This window comes from Phyllobates terribilis, unplaced genomic scaffold (genome assembly GCF_046119375.1).
Source record: "Phyllobates terribilis strain yellow unplaced genomic scaffold, ASM4611937v1 Scaffold_2__4_contigs__length_985480577, whole genome shotgun sequence".
Classification (NCBI taxonomy): domain Eukaryota; kingdom Metazoa; phylum Chordata; class Amphibia; order Anura; family Dendrobatidae; genus Phyllobates; species Phyllobates terribilis.
Window position 1 is genome coordinate 265,690,507 of NW_027362762.1, and position 21,322 is coordinate 265,711,828.

At 43.0% G+C, this 21,322-nt stretch overlaps 1 protein-coding gene across 14 annotated transcripts in view; it reads right to left on the reverse strand.

The window, feature by feature from the left end:
* The window catches only part of MYCBP2 (MYC binding protein 2), a 275,096-nt gene that overhangs the window by 191,191 nt on the left and 62,583 nt on the right, over positions 1-21,322 (reverse strand). For all 14 annotated transcript variants that reach the window (XM_073664071.1, XM_073664076.1, XM_073664064.1 and 11 more), the window contains exon 3: positions 8,071-8,286. In XM_073664071.1, the coding sequence (XP_073520172.1) occupies positions 8,071-8,286 (216 nt within the window). The remainder of the gene's footprint in view (positions 1-8,070; positions 8,287-21,322) is intronic.

Below are 21,322 nucleotides of genomic sequence, written 5' to 3' on the forward strand. Positions count from 1 at the left end.
GTTCAAATCCCACCAAGGACAACATCGGCAAGGAGTTTGTATGTTCTTCCCGAGTGGGTTTCCTCTGGGTTCTCCGGTTTCCTCCCACACTCCAAAGACATACTGATAGGGCATCTAGATTGTGAGCCCCATTGGGGACAGCGATGATGATGTCTGTAAAGCGCTGCGGAATATGTTAGCGCTATATAAAAATAAAGATTATTATTAATCCGCCATCTCTCAGATAACTCTTCTCGACCCCTTACAATCTGGCTTCCGCTCTTCTGCGCTTACTAAAGTCTCTTCTGACTTATTAACAACAAAATCCAATGGTCACTACTCCCTGCTGATTCTCCTGGATCTCTCTGCTGCATTTGACAGTGGATCACCAGATCCTCCTCACTATGCTCCGCTCTATTGGCTTCAAGGACATTGTTCTATCCTGGTTCTCCTCCTATCTCTCTGACAGCTCCTTCAGCCTGTTGCCGGCTCTTTTCTCTAATCTTCCACTTACTATCGGGGTTCCTCAAGGCTTAGTCCTAGGCCTCCTCCTCTTCTCCTTATATACTGCCCTATTGGACAAACCATTAGCAGATTTTGTTTCCAGCATCTGTATGCTGATGACACCCAACTATACATCTCTTCCCCTGACATCACCCCCACTCAATTACAAAATACCACGGATTGTATGTCTGCTGTCTCAAACATCATGTCCTTCCTCTATCTGAAACTTAATCTCTCCAAAACTGAACTTCTTGTGTTTCCTCCTCCTACAGACCTACCTATACCAGACTTTGCAATTTCCTTGGGTGGTGCAACCATAACTCCTAAACAGCAAACCCGCTGTCCTGGGGTCATATTTGACACAGAACTTGCCTTTATTCCCTATATACAATCACTCACTCGTGTCACCTGCACCTTAAAAACATTTCCAGAATCCGACCTTTTCACACTTTTGAAACTGTAAAAACTCTTAGGCTATGTGCACGCTGTGCGTTTTCGCAATTTTTTTTCCACGTGGAAATGGGCCAAAAGCGCTAGGTAATCCGTGTGCCAGCTAATGCAATGACAATCCTGAAGTGCACTTGATGAGGAATTTTCCTGTGAGGATTGTCATTGCATTTAAATCTGCAGCATGTCAATTCTCTATGCATGTTTGCCGTGTTTTTCACCCATTGGCTGAATTGAGTCAGTCAAAACCGCAAGTATAAATATATTTGGAGATTTGATGTGGATGTTTGCTGTGTATTTGACTTACTCAATTCAAGTCAATGAGTCAAAAACGCGGTAAAAACACACAAAGAATTGCCCGGGGGAAACTACTCCTCCCATCATCCATACGGCAACATAACAGCAGGAGCAGGTGCGGCTGAGGGGAGAAGACGTCTCCTCAGCCAGCGCCTGTACACAGTGTAAAGAAAAAAAAAAAAAGTTAAAATAAAATCGATATTAAAGTAAAACACTTCATACTCGCCTACCAATGTCAGTACAAGTGTCCCATGGAGATCCGATCACCCGGCAATACACTGACAGGAGCGCGATCGCTCCAGGGAGGGTATAGTGCTAAGCTGATGGGGCATGAGGTCACTGGAGTTCAATCAGCTGAGAGCTCTGATGACCTCACTTAAGGCACCGGTCCTGTGGGAGAATTTTCTCACGCAACACTGATGCAGTAAGTTAGGTCACCGGAGCCCTCAGCTGATAAACTCCAGTGACCACTGTCCAGGCAGCGCAGTGCTATACACTGACAGGAGTGATAATACACACATTTCATGGAAAATGGGTAGTATAGTTACCCCTAATACGGGAAACAATCTATATTCATGAATTTCAAATATATCAATTAGAAACTACCAACTAATTGACTTTATATAGGCTAAATCATGCAAACAACATAGCGCAAGAGGACAAAGAACGATCAATAAGCCTTCATTTTACAAAATAATTCAATAGACTTTATTATGGATAACAACAAGCATGATTTAAGGTAAGATCTAGATATAGCCAATATGAACCTTGAAAGAATGGCTCCACTAAGTACAGCATATACTATAATCCACAGTTTGCAGATACATATATATTAACATATATTAACAGTCAGCGCAATACACTGAGAGGTCACTCACACACCCCTAACCTATAGTGTGCACAGATAACTGCCATATGCGATCATTTGTCTATAATGTACAATCCATCAAGACCCTGTCTATACATACCAGGGAGTCAAACGGAGGGCTGTAGAAAGAAGTTGGCAGGGCACAGGGGCGTGAGGACAAGTGGCTGTATACATGGAGCAATAGCCCCGACGAGCATTTCGGTTTTCCCTTAGTCAGGAGATTACACTCCTGTCAGTGTATAGAGTGCTGTCCTCTAGAAGAGTCACCCCAGTGATTTCTGGTGTGACTGCTGTAGAAGCGACCCAGATTTTTGTTGGACACTCTGGATTATATCATGACGTCGGACAGGAGGGATATGGTTGTTTTTTATTTTTTGTTTTTTTTACAGGTGACAATGACTTCAGCGGATTAGGTGTTAGGCAAGTATACGGGTGAGTTACTCCTTTTGATTTTGTATTTGGCATTTACACCATTTGGTACTCTAATTTTAATTATATTGTATGGGTATTAGATATTTGAAAACTACCCAATATGGACCTTTATTTATTGTGGTTCTTTCATTGGCCCACTCACCAATTTGTCTGTTTGTTAAAAATTTGTCTTTAATATTTTGTAATTTAAAAAAAAGTCCTTTTTAAACCAATTATTGTTTCGATTTCAGTCTTGGCACACATTTTGCTTCTCATTTCTGTAGTGCCTTTTGGGACGTTTATCCCTTCCAGGGTTCCTTTTCTACTGAATACTATTCCATCAATTGAATCAGTACACAGCTATGTACACGTGCTCTAACAAGAGCTGCACACCTGTCAGGGATGGGGTGGTGGGAGCAATAAGTAGGTGGCTCAAGACCCAGACACCACTGATCTGATTGCAATTAAGAGGCCACATATAAACTTTAATAAGTTTTCCTACTCTTTAATTTCTTAAAACTCTCACACAATCCCTTCAAAGTCTTTCATACCAGAGCAACAGTCCAGTGTGAATTTAACTATTGGCTGAAGTGACACCCCACAGATTCCCTATTCTTCCACCCCTGTTCCCATACTGCACATAATACCAAGAGATCGCTGCTCTGGATGACCGGAATCAAAGCTGTAAAATCCTAAGCAACTGGTTCCTGCACTGACCTGTTCGCAAGTGAAAAGGATACATCGAGGACATTAAAAAAAAATATGTGCCTAAGCACCATCAAGCATTTAGTTGCTGCCTACCTACCTGTTGTGCCCCGTGCCGCTCTCCGCCGGCACAGAGCGGTCACAGACTTCAGCTAACATCACATCAACAAAGTGGCAGTTTCTTTTTCTGTTGACAGGGCGGGACTACTGGTGTCATGGTGATAGGCAGCGGAGAGCCAGCTGTCAATCTCGGGGAAGCCAGCTGTCAATCAGCATGATACGAGTAGTCCCGCCGTGTCAACAGGAAGAGGAACCTCTGCTCTGATGACAGGGAGCAGCTGAATATCTGCCAGGAGCTGTCAATGACTGGGGCCGGGTACAAAAGGCAGGTAGTTGCCTCTGTTTGCAACCACATGCCTGTTGGTGCTTAGGCACTTTTTTTTTTTAAGTTCCAGATATCTCCTTTAAGTAGAGAGATATCATAATAGAACTGTCTGAAAAAATTAATACACTGCAAAGTACCTCTTGTGAAGGTACAGTACAGACCAAAAGTTTGGACACATTCTCATTTAAAGATTTTTCCGTATTTTCATGACTATGAAAATTGTACATTCACACTGAAGGCATCAAAACTATGAATTAACACATGTGGAATTATATACTTAACAAAAAAGTGTGAAACAACTGAAAATATGTGTTATATTCTAGGTTCTTCAAAGTAGCCACCTTTTGCTTTGTTGACTGCTTTGCACACTCTTGGCATTCTCTTGATGAGCTTCAAGGGGTAGTCACCGGAAATGCTTTTCACTTCACAGGTGTGCCCTGTCAGGTTTAATTACTGGGATTTCTTGCATTATAAATGGGGTTGGGACCATCAGTTGTGTTGTGCAGAAGTCTGGTAGATACACAGCTGATAGTCCTACTGAATAGACTGTTAGAATTTGTATTATGGCAAGAAAAAAGCAGCTAAGTAAAGAAAAACGAGTGGCCATCATTACTTTAAGAAATGAAGGTCAGTCAGTCCGAAAAATTGGGCAAACTTTGAAAGTGTCCCCAAGTGCAGTTGCAAAAACCATCAAGCACTACAAAGAAACTGGCTCACATGAGGACCGCCCCAGGAAAGGAAGACCAAGAGTCACCTCTGCTTCTGAGGATAAGTTTATCCGAGTCACCAGCCTCAGAAATCACAGGTTAACAGCAGCTCAGATTAGAGACCAGGTCAATGCCACACAGAGTTCTAGCAGCAGACACATCTCTACAACAACTGTTAAGAGGAGACTTTGTGCAGCAGGCCTTCATGGTAAAATAGCTGCTAGGAAACCACTGCTAAGGACAGGCAACAAGCAGAAGAGACTTGTTTGGGCTAAAGAACACAAGGAATGGACATTAGACCAGTGGAAATCTGTGCTTTGGTCTGATGAGTCCAAATTTGAGATCTTTGGTTCCAACCAGTGTCTTTGTGCGACGCAGAAAAGGTGAACGGATGGACTCTACATGCCTGGTTCCCACAGTGAAGCATGGAGGAGGAGGTGTGATGGTGTGGGGGTGCTTTGCTGGTGACACTGTTGGGGATTTATTCAAAATTGAAGGCATACTGAACCAGCATGGCTACCACAGCATCTTGCAGCGGCATGCTATTCCATCCGGTTTGCGTTTAGTTGGACCATCATTTATTTTTCAACAGGACAATGACCCCAAACAGACCTCCAGGCAGTGTAAGGGCTATTTGACCAAGAAGGAGAGTGATGGGGAGCTACGCCAGATGACCTGGCCTCCACAGTCACCAGACCTGAACCCAATCGAGTGGGTTTGGGGTGAGCTGGACCGCAGAGTGAAGGCAAAAGAGCCAACAAGTGCTAAGCATCTCTGGGAACTCCTTCAAGATTGTTGGAAGACCATTTCCGGTGACTACCTCTTGAAGCTCATCAAGAGAATGCCAAGAGTGTGCAAAGCAGTCAAAGCAAAATGTGGCTATTTTGAAGAACCTAGAATATAAGACATATTTTCAATTGTTTCACACTTTTTTGTTAAGTATATAATTCCACATGTGTTAATTCATAGTTTTGATGCCTTCAGTGTGAATGTACAATTTTCACAGTCATGAAAATACTGAAAAATCTTTAAATGAGAAGGGGTGTCCAAACTTTTGGTCTGTACTGTCTGCCTCAAGTTACTTTGTGTATGTACACATTGTATGTGTCCGAAACGCCTTACATTTAGCATAAACTAATACTATTTTGCAATATGTTTTTTTATATAACCATAGGTGGGCAACATCAGATCTGTGAGATCTGACACAGGTATCTGCTGAGTACTGCAGATCAGCTCCTATGCTTTCAATACGAGCTGACCTGCAGCAGCCACTAAACAGCTTACAGAGCTGTGGTGCCCTGCACAGTGCACTCCCTACATCTAGCTGCTGCTGAAGCTGTGAACAGTGGACAAGCGAGGGTGCAGGCGGTCAGACCCATAGTGATCTCACCTTGATTTCTTATCATAGGAATAGGTCATCAATAAAAAAAGTAGTGGACAAGTACTTTAAAACTAGCTGTATAAATCCACCTTCAGTGCACTCCCCTTAGTTGCAGCAGATATGCAACTGTCCCAATAAATGTGTACGTGCAAACAACAAGGGATCCGAGGCTTGTGTTACAATATGGAGTAACATCAGTCTGTCTGATCAGAGGTGTTCACACGTGACACAGCTTAGGACTCATACTGACCGGGATTTTTCTTATAGGCAAATAAAAGTCCTATTTTCATCAGTATTTTAGAAATAAACTTTTTGGATCAGGTTCAACAGTTTAGTGAAGAACGACACCATCCTAAAATGAGTATTTTTATGTTGCTGATTTTCTGAACCTATTCAGTAAATTAGGTTTCTTGCGGTTTTTCATTGTGTTTTAGTGATTTTTTATATTTTTTTTTTTTTACATGCACATTTATCTCACTTTTGACGTTGCGGTTTTTCTCTTTTTGGCATGTCAAGAGCGGCTTGTCTAGGATCAATCTCTACAGTACAAGTGTCTGTGTTTTGCAGTTGACTTGGTCTGCAAAAAATCCTCAGACATGTGAACAACCCCATAGACCAGGGGTCTCAAACACGCGGCCCGCAGGCACATAGACCCGGTAACAATCGCGGCTCGCTCCAGCAGGCGCAGACATCAGCACTGTAGTGCAGTGTATTGCCAAGCAGAGACCGGCTCTCTGCACAGCAATACCAGGGCCAGCCGCCGGCCTATCAGAGGCCAGCAGCTGACATCTGCGTCCCAGCGCAGAAGCATTTGACGTCACTGCCATGCGCAGATGTCAGCTGCTGGCCTCTGATAGGCCGGCGGCTGGCCCTGGTATTGCTGTGCAGAGAGCCGGTCTCTGCTCGGCAATACACTGCACTACAGCGCTGATGTCCGCGGCTCCTGGACCGGCCGTGATCATCAATGGGTCTGTGACTGCAGGCCACAAGTGAAGAAAGGATGCCGAGGGAACGGAGGACAGTTGAGAAGATTCTTTTTTTTTTTTCCTGTCATGTCTATGTGAAAAACATCACAGGGGACCTGTGCGGAGTATGGGAGTATTGGGGGGGGGAGGGGTGGGACACAGGCATGATAGGCACCTGGATGGGGGGACATGCCTGCAATATGGGCACCTGGATGGGGGGACATGCCTGCAATATGGGCACCTGGATGGGGGGACATGCCTGCAATATGGGCACCTGGGTGGGGACGTTACTTCAAGATAGGGACCAGGATGGGGCACATTACTACAAGATAGGGACCAGCATGGGGCACATTACTACAAGATAGGGACCAGCATGGGGCATTACTACAAGATAGGGACCAGCATGGGGCATTACTACAAGATAGGGACCAGCATGGGGCATTACTACAAGATAGGGACCAGCATGGGGCATTACTACAAGATAGGGACCAGCATGGGGCATTACTACAAGATGAGGACCAGTTCAAAAAGGTGTATAGAAAAAAAAAATGGTATCACTAAAAATGTCACTTTGTCCTGCAAATAATGCGGCCCCCCCAAATTAAATGTTTTTCCGTGTGCAGCCCATATACCCAGCTGAGTTTGAGACCCCTGCCATAGACTGTAATGGGTACAAGTTTCATCAGTGAAAATCACGAACGTCTGAAGAAACCCTTAGAGTTGCACTGTTAAATGCTTTTTAATTTGCTGAGCATTAACAAAAAGGCTGATCTATGCAACAATCTAACTAGCAAAGTGAATCAGTCACACAGTTTCAGCTCTATCTGATGGCAGCATTTAGTGACCAGCACCCTCATCCCATCAGCAGGACACTTTCTTATGTTGATGCCATAGATTTCATAAATTCGCTGTTTATTGGCTGCAGCAAGAGTTGAGGCTGGATTCCTCTCCATGTAATGCATGCAGAGTCCTCGATAGACATGGGCTACAGGCTATTCCCTCAATTTTACCAAACTACTGCACCATCAATAGCAACCTGCTGCTGGGGACAGGGTCTTTGCAGCGAAGATAGGGCAGTAAAAACTTGGTGACCGATTCCTTTCACACATTAGATGGCAACTCTAGCACTGTCAGCAATAAGAGTTATAATTAACAATATAATGTGCAAGTTTAACAGTGCCATGAAGCAATAAAATGTGTTCAAAACGACCAGGATGACATAGTAAAATGCAAGTCAAATGTTCAAGAGTGGAAATGTATTGAATCTCAGTGATAAAATATTACAAAAAAAAGGCATAGCAGTAGGACTAGGCCAGTTTACTTAGGGATGTCCTGGTGTGCAGAGGAAAAAAGTCATGCTGTCCATGCATCTGATAACGGAGAGCAGTGCTCAACCAAGAACGGCCCCTAACCTGACTCACCTTTGGAAGCTTAACTGGTGGATCTTTGGATTCCTCCTCTTCATCACTGTCAGACTCCCCACTCTGTACTGAATTCTTTGAAGATAACAGAAGAGACGTTTCCTTTCTCTGCCACTCCAGGACACAGTGACGGACATTGCAATACACATTGAATGCTGAAGGGTTGCTGTGCAGTTTGAGGTCTGGTATGAAAAGAGCATTTTCCAGGTTGTCAGCCTGTAAGGAACAAAAAAAAAAGATGTGTAACATTAACACTAATAATGTAAAAGTCATTAAATACCAAAAAACACACTTTTTAACAATAGGCATACAGAGGCAAGTCTAGTGGGTATATTTTGAACTTCTCAATACCAAAAAATGTTTAGGAGCGCTGCTGGTGCATGTAAAAGGGTTACATGCTGCTGCAAGTGTCCAGAAGCAGCAGAATCTGAGCGCTGTGTAAACCAAGGTCCAGGCAGTGCTCTACAGCAGCATGTACTGTGCAGTTAGGAGGATTGGCTCGCTGCACAGCCACATCTCACTGCTGTACTCCTACCTTCAGTAAGCAAATGAAACAGACATGTGGACATAGAGTGGGGAAAATAAGTATTTGTAGGTGGGAAAAGTTGAAAAAGCGGCAGTGTATCAAATACTTATTTTCCCCACTGTATAAAAAAAAAAAAGTAAAGCTGCACTTTCTGCTCCACCAGATCCTTTTTGTCCATCCCTTTTCCATATACTTAGACAGAAGCTGCCAGTACGTTGGCCTTTCACTACTGAATGCTGCGATGTGAGCAGTGAAACATTACGTCCTCATGCTGATCAGTGCCAGCGTCAGGATGTACTTTGTGGGCGGAGTTAGCGCTCAAATTCCATAGTAGAAAACAGTAGCACATCCTCTGATGTCTATGTCATCGTGCACGCGGCAAGTCTCGGCGCCTCCTACGTGTCGTGCACGCGGCAGTCTCGGCGCCTCCTACGTGTCGTGCACGCGGCAGTCTCGGCGCCTCCTACGTGTCGTGCACGCGGCAGTCTCGGCGCCTCCTACGTGTCGTGCACGCGGCAGTCTCGGCGCCTCCTACGTGTCGTGCACGCGGCAGTCTCGGCGCCTCCTACGTGTCGTGCACGCGGCAGTCTCGGCGCCTCCTACGTGTCGTGCACGCGGCAGTCTCGGCGCCTCCTACGTGTCGTGCACGCGGCAGTCTCGGCGCCTCCTACGTGTCGTGCACGCGGCAGTCTCGGCGCCTCCTACGTGTCGTGCACGCGGCAGTCTCGGCGCCTCCTACGTGTCGTGCACGCGGCAGTCTCGGCGCCTCCTACGTGTCGTGCACGCGGCAGTCTCGGCGCCTCCTACGTGTCGTGCACGCGGCAGTCTCGGCGCCTCCTACGTGTCGTGCACGCGGCAGTCTCGGCGCCTCCTACGTGTCGTGCACGCGGCAGTCTCGGCGCCTCCTACGTGTCGTGCACGCGGCAGTCTCGGCGCCTCCTACGTGTCGTGCACGCGGCAGTCTCGGCGCCTCCTACGTGTCGTGCACGCGGCAGTCTCGGCGCCTCCTACGTGTCGTGCACGCGGCAGTCTCGGCCCCTCCTACGTGTCGTGCACGCGGCAGTCTCGGCCCCTCCTACGTGTCGTGCACGCGGCAGTCTCGGCACCTACTACGTGTCGTGCACACGGCAGTCTCGGTCCCTCCTACGTGTCGTGCACGCGGCAGTCTCGGCACCTACTACGTGTCGTGCACGCGGCAGTCTCGGCACCTACTACGTGTCGTGCACACGGCAGTCTCGGTGTGTAAATTGTGGATCTCCCACTGCTAGAGTTCTATAAATGGAACATGAACATTGATGAATTTACCACTGTGAGGAGACCTGCAGTGTAATATACATTTGTTGTTAGGTACAATTTACTTCTGCAGGTTCTTTCCAAAACTTATCGCAAAGATTTGACCGAGTTCTGGACAAACACAATTGGAAAAGCAGTTACGAGAAGCAACCTCATGCATCTAACATCTCAGCCTTCAAATATACAATAGATGCAGAAAACACACAAACAAATAACACAAATAAATTCTTTACAGCAAGATAGTCCCTGATAGTGGCGACCAAAAGTTTTGCATTTTTTAAATTTTTTTTTAAAGTGTGATTACTTCTGTCTGGTTGTTGTGATGCCATTTCCCTGGTGATGAATTGCAAGTGCATGAAGTTGTCATCATGCAAGACCTTAATTTTAACCAAAATGCTTTTGAATACAAGTATTCAAGAAAACTGACTGCAAAAAGTTTTGAATATACTATTTATTGATCACAACAAAGTAATTCATTGTTTACAATGCCATAACTTAGCATTTTGGAGCATAACCTCTTGCTTTAATTACTGCACTACACCGACGGGGCACTGAATCCACTAGGGTGTTCATGACATCTTGAGGGATCTTGCTCCTTTCCATTTGTCCATCCTTGTTGCCCCAACTCATACCAAAGGTGCTCTATAGGGTTTACATCACGCGATTGGCTTGGCCATTGCAGCAGGAGAACATTTTTCTTTGCTAACCAATTTTTGACTAAATTGGATGTGTGCTTAGCATCAATGTCTAGCTGGAATTTCCATACCCTGTCTACTTTGGTTTTACCATGTGGCAGCATTAAATTCTCCAGTATTTCCTTATACATGGTATATTCATATGTTTCCATCAATTCTATGCAGAGGGCCAATGGCAGATGCAGAAAAGCAGCCCCAAACCAGGACGTTGCCCCCACCATGTTTCACTGTAGGTGTTTGGTACCTTACATCATTACGTTTTCCAATTGGGCGGTATATATGATGCTTGCCATCACTACCAAAGAGATTGAACTTGGATTCATCCAACCACAACACCTTAGACCAATCTGTCTTTTTCCATTGGCTGTGTTCTTTGCAAAATTTAAAGTCGAATCTTCTGGTTCTTTGCAGAGATGAAAGGCTTCTTGATTAGAACGCGTGCATTCAACCCTACTGCTCTTAGCCATCACACCAGTTTGGCGACTCAGTTTGACCCCATATTCTTCCTTCATTTCGTGCCTAATCTGTACAGCACTTTTATGGACATTAGATAAGGACTTTCTTAATAATGTGATCAACTCTAGGAACATTTCCGTGGTCATCCACTTCTAGGTTTGTCAGCAATTACAAAATCTTCTTTTTCTTTCTTTAATATACCTGACATTTGGCTCCGAGAACAGTTGAATTCCATAGCTAACTCTTGGCTTTTGCCTGATTTCTCTCTCAGAATAAGCTTCCCGACATCTGGTGATAAATTTGGCTTGGTCTTTGACAATGTTTTAATCTAAAAACACACAAACAAAATAATATAATATTTCAGGCAAAATTCGACTACCCATGACAAAATATGCAAAACATTTGACCCAGCAAATGTTGAAAACTAACACAAAAGGGATAAAACAATGTCAAACACAATTTTCGTACTTATAGCTGACAACCATTTGCTTCCGGATTACTAAAATCACCAGGAAAATGTCATCACAACAGCCAGATAGAAGTAATCACACTTGAATAAAGGTTTTGCTTTTTTTTGCCACTGTTGATACCACGGCTGGCACAGTGATGAGCAATTTTGGCTCTATACAGTACAATGCAAATGTTTTAGGCATGTGTGGAAAAATGCTGCTATGTAAGAATGCTTAAAAAAAAAAAAATAGAAGTATTAGTAGCCTTCAGAATTGCACCAATTCTTCTAGGTACACTTGTACACAGTCAAGGGTAAGAGTAAGCAACCTTACAAAACTGGTGATAATGATCATCATTTTCATATGTACTTGTAGGCTGAAACATAAGAAACAGCTGTGTAGGAGGCTTAAATTGGTTATCCAGAACTTTATTGACCTACCTAAAGATAGGCCATCAATGTTAATATCTGATCAGTGGGGGTGCGACACACAGCACCCCTGCTGATCAACTGTTCCCAATACTGGGCAGAACTGCTCACCCGCAGAACTGCACAGCTGCATTAACAGAATAGTGGTCGCAACAAGGTACTGAACATCCGCCCCCTATTGATTCGAATAGGGGCAGATATACCCACCTGTTGCCAGTATACAGTTGACAGAGCTGTGCAACTCCACAACTGAGCAGTTCTATCTGCACCGGGAACAGCTGATCAACGGTGGTGCAGAGTGTCGCACCCCCGCTGATCAGACATTAATGATCTACCTAAAGATAGGCCATCAATGTTAAAGTCCCGGACAACTCCTTTAAAACTGGGTAAGGAACAGTCAATCTTTGTACCACAGATTATACGCCATAGCATGACTGACCACAGCAAGAAGTCAATGTAGTTATACTGCCTCAGCAATGTCTCAAAGACTGTCGATTCAATATGTTCTGATTAAGCTCTTTTGAAGAAGCATCAAGAAATGGGCAATGTTGAGAACTGTAGACGCAGAGATCGGCCAAGTAAAATGCAACATAAAAACATATGCTTACATCCCTTCCGTCCAGCAGTGTCATCAGCTCAGAATTGGCAACAACCAGTAGGACCCTGCTACACCAGTCTACTGTTCGGAGGATTCTGGCCAGAAGTGGTCTTCATGAAAGAATTGAGAGCAAAAAGCCATACCTCTGAAATGGGAGCAAGGCTAAGTAACACAACTATGCACAAACACAAAAACTGAAGTGCAGAAAATTGCAGCAGGTGCTCTGGATTGAGGAGTCAAAATGTGAAATAGTTGGGTATAATAGAAGGCAGTTAATTTGCCGAAGGGCTGGAGAGTGCTACCATAATGTGCATGCAGGCAACAGTGAAGCATGGTGGAGGTTCCTTGCAACTTTGGAGCAGCACTTCAGCAAGAATTGCCAGCAGGAGTGGTCCGTGACTGTTTTGAGCAGGAAGAGATAGTCGCTGGGCAAAATAAGCAGATAAAAAATAAAGGTCGCCGATAACCCCTTTAATGGTTTCCCTAATTCTGAACAATACAGGCAGATCCATCATCCAATATTATTCAGAAATACGTCTGACTGTCCTCCTGCAAAATAAAATTTGGAGCCAAAGAAAAAAAAACAAAACATACAGCCAATGTCATTAAGAGCTATTCTCAGAGTAAAGAAGAACAAAGCGTTCTGAAAGTGATAATATCGCCACAGACCCTGATCTCAATAATCAAGCCTGTCTGGGATTACATAAAGAGACAGAAGGATTTACAAAAGTCTACATCAACAGAAGATCTGCAATTCTCCAAGATGTGTGGAAAAACCTACCTGCAGAGGTCCTACAAAAGCCGTACAAGTGTACCTAGAAGAACTGATCTTGATGTGATGTAGATTTCTTTTTTTGTTCATTCAATTTGCATTTTGTTAAAAGGATAAGAATAAATTATTAACACCTCTATATTAAAAGCATCCCTACTTTACAGTATTTTTTTCCACACCTGCATAAGAGTTGTGCACAGTGCTGTATATTCTGGCTCTGTGTTCATATCTGTATGCCTGAAACTATGATGCCCATGAGAAAGCCGGGAGTGGCACACAACCAGGAACATGATGAGAAATGAAGACTCCATGCCATCCGCTTCCTCCAGTGCTGAATTTGCTTCCACATCTCCCATTTACTCCCTACCATAGAGTTGGAGCCAGGCAAAAGCAGCCAATGACCCACATGGTAAGATAAGGAGCAGACTCCGTTCACATCTGTAACTAGCTTACAGGTCTATAACTGGGTCTGTATTATTACATTTTAGGGTCTGATGTCCAAGTGCCTATATTAGTCTCAGAGTTAAAAGTCCTCAAGTTGTAGAAAGGTTCTATTAAGACTAATGTAAAGGCGAGAACTGCCAATGAGAGCACTTCATGCAACTGCTCGCCAATAACCAACGAGCGGACAAGCAGCCCACTCTGTCACATCAAACTGTTGGAAGTTGTAGATTAGTTTGGAAGCATAATGCACACACTTAAGGGATGAGACGGTAGCTTCTAGAAAGAAAATGGAGGTAACCCTCCCCTTCTGGAGTGCTTACTCTGCCATAGCTCTGAGTCTTTGTTGACAGACGGCAGTGGTGACCTCTACTACAGAGCACATGACGGCTGCGACCAATCACTGGGCTCAGAGGTGATGTTCGTTTAGCCAGCACAAGACTGCTAAGCCCAGTGATTGGCTGCAGTGGTCATGTGAGTTCTAGGCATGACGTTATTGCTGCAGCTTGTCACACTGTAAGCAGTGGCAGAGAGGCAGCGTTGGAGTAAAGGAGGTGGGAGTATTGCCAGTTTTATTCCAAACGCAAGCAGATTGTGTTACAAAAAAAAAAAAGGATTCACGAATAACTCCTTTAATAAATGCGGTCCAAGGCATGTACACCAAAATTCTAATGCCATTAACTTAAAAAAATCTTGCAAAATGTGTTTCAAAGATGTGCGATACGTATATGGTTTTGCTGCATTAGTGTACAGCACGACTTCATTTTCTATCTATTTAAAATCAATCAAGCGACGCCATCTGTGATCTGCATATGATGAAAGGCTGGGTACCAGAAACTGGGATGGTTTCTAATGTTTGCACATAAGTCAGAAATTAATTAGTTACCGAGATTCCCGCCAAGAATGATGCATATTCTGTTTACAACGCCTACTCGCGAGAGGCACGGAGCATACGAGTCGTGTCATAAGAAATCAAGGTCGGGAATCAAAACTCAAAATTTCATCAAAAATTTACCTTGAAAAAGGAAATAAATAAACACTAGGCTGGTTTCACATTTGCACAATAAAATCACATTAAAAAAAACACAAAACAAACAAAAAAAAAAAAAAACACAATAGTTTTTTCTGTCATCACCACAGCTGTAGGAGGGCTTCTTTTTGCAAGACAAGTTAGTTTTTCATTGGTAGCATTTTGGGCCCTGCGACGCTGATGGGAGGTGACAGGTACACTAATGAAGACCAAAGGCAGGGTATTCTTCCAGGCACCGCACGCCCCAGAGCCTGGAAGAACGCATTAACAAAGGGTTAAAAGAGGATTTCTGCACAACAAGACCGCACATATGAGGCAACCTGTGTGCCCATATTAATAGATTAGGTACGTCCAAGGGGGTGACAGATTCCTTTAAGACTTTGATTTTCAGGGAGAGGACCGAAGCACATTTTTATTTCTACAGTTCTGGCATAAACCCCGACATGGACCTCACATCCAAAAATCATACATTGCTCTAATGCTACTAGGCAAAAATGTACAAAACTGAACATGAGGTTCTTCATTAACATTCTGATCAGACTGTATGAAGTGTAACAGAAAACCTCTCAGTGGTTGGGTAAATCGCTTGTGTAAAATTATTATTTTTTTTTTTTAAAAACATAAGCAATTATTTAAGTTGTTGAGAAAACCCCCATTAACCTTGTTCCATGCCAAGGGCACATCTCAAACTTCCTTGTAGGGTGACACTACAGTAGCCAAGGATGTATGAGGTACGTCCTGGTTACCAATAGCTATAGCCAGGGCTCATTTTGAAGTTGAAATGTAATAAGTGACCAGAATCACAGCGGTGGTAGCGAGACTCTTTTTAATCTTTGAATTTATCAAACTAGTCACTTGGATTATGCCCCTCGCTTCTTGATTAACCCCTTGAGGACCAGTCAATTTTTTCATTTTTGCTTTTTTTCTCCCCTTATTCAAAGAGCCATAAACTTTTTCTGTGAGGGCTTGTTTTTTTGCAGGACGACTTGTATTTTTGAATGACACCATCCATTTTATCATGTGATGTACTGGAAGCGGGAAAAGAGTCCAAATATGGCAGAAAAAAAAAAGTGCAATTCCACAATTTTTTTTTACATTTACCATGTTCACTATATGATAAAATTTACCTGGCAATATGATTCTCCAGGTCAGTACGACTACGGAGATACCAAGCATGCATAGTTATTGCTTTAAGTGGAGGAAAAAAATTAAACTTGTAAAAGAAAAAAAAAAAATTCTGCTTGTGATGCCATTTTTTGAGACCCATAATGTTTTTCATTTTCGGGGTATGGAGCTGTGCAATGGTTTGCTTTTACGCCATGAGCAAATGTTTTTATTGACATTATTTTGGGGTAGATGCAATGTTTTGATGGCCTCATTTTTTTGTGTTGCTGCGGTGGCCGAAAAACAGCAATTCCAGCATTTTGATTTTTTTTTTTCCCCTCGCTATGCAGTTGACAGATTGGATTACTTAAATTTATATTTTTAATGGGGGTGAGGGGATTGTTATTTTGTTCATATTTTTCACTTTTCATTATATTTGTTAGCCCCTTTAAGGGACTCGAATCTGCAATAATCCAAGCGCTTGTACTATAAAAACAGTAATATAGTATAGCTATAAATGTGAGAAGAGGAGAACTCATGACAGGTACAGGGGTCTTCAGCAGACAGTTGGCCGTCATGGCAACCTATCGGCGCCCCACGATCACGTCATAGGAGCGCAAGTAAGCGTATAGAACGGTGTGCCCACCTGCCGTCACGCTGTAAATGCCCGCTTCACAGTGACCGTAGCACTTCACAGGTTAACAGCCATAGGCGGACCTCCGTTCCACCCACGCCTGTTAGAGGCAGATGATGGCTGATTATTACAGCCATCATCTGACGGCAAAGATGCAGGCTTAGCTTGCAAGCCCTCAAAGTCAGGGAGCCAGCATATTAGTATCCTGCACCACCTGTTTTTTCTGCCAATCATGAAGTGGGGGTGATGCTGAGAGAAAGAAGCGCTCCAATGTGCCCACTAGTGCACTTGGAAAGCTAATTTGCATAGGAATATAAGATGAATTCCAGAACAAAGGAGCCCCATAGAGCAAAGAATCATGTATCCTTGGGCAAGGGTTTACACTGCCCTGGCATGAAGTGCTCTCTGCTTGCCTAAGGCAGATGTTACGGCCAGACTCCCTTTAAAGCTCCCTTCAGCAGGATTGAGCTTCGTAAACCACATACACTGTCAGGTGGGCGCCGTTACACTGCGTAAAATTATACCTTAGTTGATAAAATCCGTCCAGTGGTTCCTTTATAATCTTTATTTTCAGTTCCGCCATAATGATATGCTCATGCTCTGGGGCGGGACTTTAGGGAGGGGCTGTAACTGGTGCTCTCATTATGTATTCCTATCTCTGACCTCTGACAGGTCACTGTGCTTTCAGTGAATTGCCTACTATTTTAAATACTGACTTTGTAATTTCTATGACAAATTGAAATTTGCATGCCCCAAAATGGCTGCCGCCGTCCACGCATGCGCAGTAGCATCTCTCGTTTGCCGAGAGATGCTACTGTGCACGTGCGGGCGCCATTTTGCTAGAGGAAAAAGAAATTTGCCTGCAGCAATATGGCCCTCGCTGCCCGCGCTGTGGCGTTTCTCGGTTGCCGAGTAGGCAGGTCACTGAAAGCACAGTGATCTGTCACAAGGCAGAGATAGGAATACATAATGAAAGCACCAGTTACAGCCCCTCCCCAAAGGCCGCCCCAAAGCACGAGCATCTCATTATGGCAGAAATGAAAATAAAGATTATAAGCTGCGTGCCCACGATGCGTTTTTAAAACGTTTTTTTGCTGCGGAATTTGCGCAGCGTAAACACTTGTAAAACGCTTGGTAATCCGTCCCCCATGGTCCCCAATGACAATCCGCAGTGTCAATGCCCATGCTGCAGAATTTTCCGCAGCGTTTTTGATGTGCGGAAAAATCTGCGGCATGTCCATTATTTGTGCGTTTACACATGCGGAATTGCCTTCTCAATGCATTAGAAAACGCAAGGCAATTCCGCATGTCAAAAACGCTTCCAAAACGTGCGAAAAACACGCGTCAAATTCCGCACGTGTTTTTGCGGGCAATTTTCCGCTTCATTTCTGCATCGTGGGCACATAGCCTAAAAGAACCACAGGATGGATTTCCTCAACAAAGGTATCATTTTACTCAGTATAACGGCGCCCACCTGGCATTTACTAAGCACAATCCTGCTGACAGGTGCGCTTCAAGCCACCGACCTAATGCCGTGTAGGTTTCCCTAAAAGCTCTGAATCTTTGGAGACATGATTTCTTCCTATAAAAGGTGTTCTGTGGCACTGAGACTACAGCAGCTGATCCTTTAACCCCTTACCAAATTAGTAGTGAACACGTCACCAATTTAAGTAAATATATTTCTAAAGGTGCTATTGACCTGAAATTCTCACCAGATGTCGGTACAATCCATCCAATCCACACAGGCAAAAAAATAGAACCATAGATGTCCATAAATTACATTGTGTAATATTGAGAAATGACACAGGGAAAAAGTACTGAACACCCGAAGAAAGGGAGGTGCAAAAGCCTATGGAAAGTCATGCCACAAGCTGAAATCTTTCAGTAATTAGAAAGCAATCCTGCCACTTAGTGAAAAATATCAGCTGGTTCAACTGATGGCCTATAAAAAAGGTGTCTCATTACCAAGATGCACACAGACATATATCATGATGGCTAAAACCCATTAGCTGTCTCAAGACCTTCGCAACCTTATTGCTGCAAAACATACTGATGGCCTAGGTTACAGAAGAATTTCTAAACTACAAAAGGTTCCAGTGAACATTGTTGGGGTCATAGTCCTGAATCGGAAAGAACATAATTTTACCATAAACTGGCCACGACCAGGTTCTCCCTATAGGATTTCACACAGAGGAGTGAAAAGAATTATCAGAAGAGTTGTCCAAGAGCCAAGGACCACCTGTGGAAAGCTACAGAAAGACCTGGAATCAGCAGGCACAATTGTTTCAAAGAAAACTAAGTATTGCACACAACCTTCATGGCCTGTATGCACGCTCACCACGCAAGACTATTGCTGAGCTGAACAAAAAGCATGTTCAAGCACGTTTACAGTTTGCTCAACATTTAGACAAGCTTGTGAAATACTCGGGACAATATAGCCTGGTCAGATGAGATCAACACAGAACACTTTGGATGCCATAATACACACCATGTTTGGAGGCCAGAAGCACTGCATATCACCCCAAAAACACCATACCAACAGTAAAGTTCAGAGGTAGGAACATCACAGTGTGGGGCTGTTTTTCAGCATACAGCACTAGCAAACTTCATATAATTGAAGGAAGGATGAATGGACAAACGTATTAACATTCTTGATAAAAATCTGCTGTCATCTAACAGGAGGATGAGGATGAAACAAGAGTGGACATAACAGCAAGACAACGATCCCAAACACAGACAAGGAAGCTCAATTTGTTTCAGAAAAAAAAAATAAAGCTGCTAGAATGGCCCAGCCAATCACCACCAACAAAGGCTTTTGTACGAAGTATTAAATACATTTCAGTAAGTGTGTTCAATACTTTTTTTCTGTGTCATTTCTCATTATTTCAAATAATTTATGGACATCTATGGTTTGATTTCTTTGTGTGGATTTGATGGGTTGTTACAGAAATCTGGTGAGAATTTCATGTCAATAGCACCTTTAGAAATATATTTACTTGGTGACGTGTTCACACTTCTTTCACCTGCTGTAAATTCTAACTGCTGTGAAACTGACCAAAAAATGCAATTCCGCAATCGTTTTTTGGTTTTGTTTTTCCATATCAGTTTTACTGCACAGTAAACGCTGTAAACGTGATTCTCCAGGTTAGTACAATGATGTTGACACCAAACTTGTATATTATGTAGTAAATTTAAAAAAATTCACAACAAAAGAAGAAAAAACTATTTGTGTGTGCATTTTCTGTGACCTCTAGCATTTTCATGGGGACTTTTTGCGTGGCAAGCTCACCTTTATTAATACCCATTTTGGAGTTGATACATTTGAAATACTTTTTATTGCGTTGATTTTTTTTGTGGTGACTTCAAAAAAATAAAATTTTGGCACTTTGATTTTCTCAGCAAGATTTATTTATTTATTTATTTTTTTTGTTTAATTTTGTATTTTTTCCTCTATCACTTTGTTAACTATTTTTTAGTCTCCTTAGGGATATTGTCCGATAGTATAAGCAATTGGACGATAGCCTTTATACTGCAATACTATACATAGTAAAAGTCTCAGTCTCCCATAAAAGGCCAGCCACAGGCTGGTCTTCCCAGAAACACTGTCATGGCAGGCCCCTAGCTGCCATGGCAACCAATGTCTGCAGGGTGGGTGGCGATTTGGACAAAAACATCACACCACCAAGACCACATGCTTTAACCACTTCACGCCAGAGCCTGTTTTTGCCTTCGTGACCGGGCCAATGTTTTCAATTCTGACCACCGTCACTTTATGAAGTAATTACTCTGGAACGCTTCAACGGATCCCCCTGATTCTGAGATTGTTTTTTCGTGACATATTGTACTTCATGTTAGTGGTAAAATTTCTTCGATATCACTTGCGTTTATTTGTGAAAAAATCGGAAATTTGGCGAAAATTTTGAAAATTTTGCATTTTTCAAACTTTGAATTTTCATGCCCTTAAATCAGAGAGATATGTCACACAAAATGGTTAATAAATAACATTTCCCACATGTCTACTTTACATCAGCACAATTTTGGAACCAAAATTTTTTTTTTTGTTAGGAAGCTATAAAGGTTAAAAGTTGACCAGCGATTTCTCATTTTTCCAACAAAATTTACAAAAACATTTTTTTTAGGGACCACATCATATTTGAAGTGACTTTGAGGGGCCTTTATGACAGAAAATACCCCAAAGTGGCACCATTCTAAAAACTGCACCCCTCAAGGTGCTCAAAACCACATTCAAGAAGTTTATTAACCCTTCAGGTGTTTCATGGGAATTTTTGGAATGTGGAAGAAAACAATGAACATTTAACTTTTTTTTTCACAAAAATGTTACTTTAGACCCAATTTTTTTATTTTCACAAGGGTAACAGGAAAAAATGGACTACACAATTTGTAGTGCAATTTCTCATGAGCGCGCTGATACCCCATATGTGAGGGAAAACCACTGTTTGGGCGCACTGCAGGGTTTGGAAGGGACGGAGCGCCATTAGACTTTTTGAATGTAAAATTTGTTTGAATAATTAGCGGACGCCATGTTGCGTTTGGAGAGCTCCTGATGTGCCTAAACAGTGGAAACCCCCCACAAGTGACACCATTTTGGAAACTAGACCCCTTAGGGAACTTATCTAGATGTGTGGTGAGCACTCTGTACTCCCAGGTGCTTCACAGAAGTTTGTAACATTGAGCCGTAAAAATAACATTTTCACATTTTTCCCACAAAAATGTTTTTCAGCCTCCAATTTTGTATTATCATAAGTATAACAGGAGAAATTGCACCATGAAATTTGTTGTTCTATTTCTCCTGAACATGCTGATAC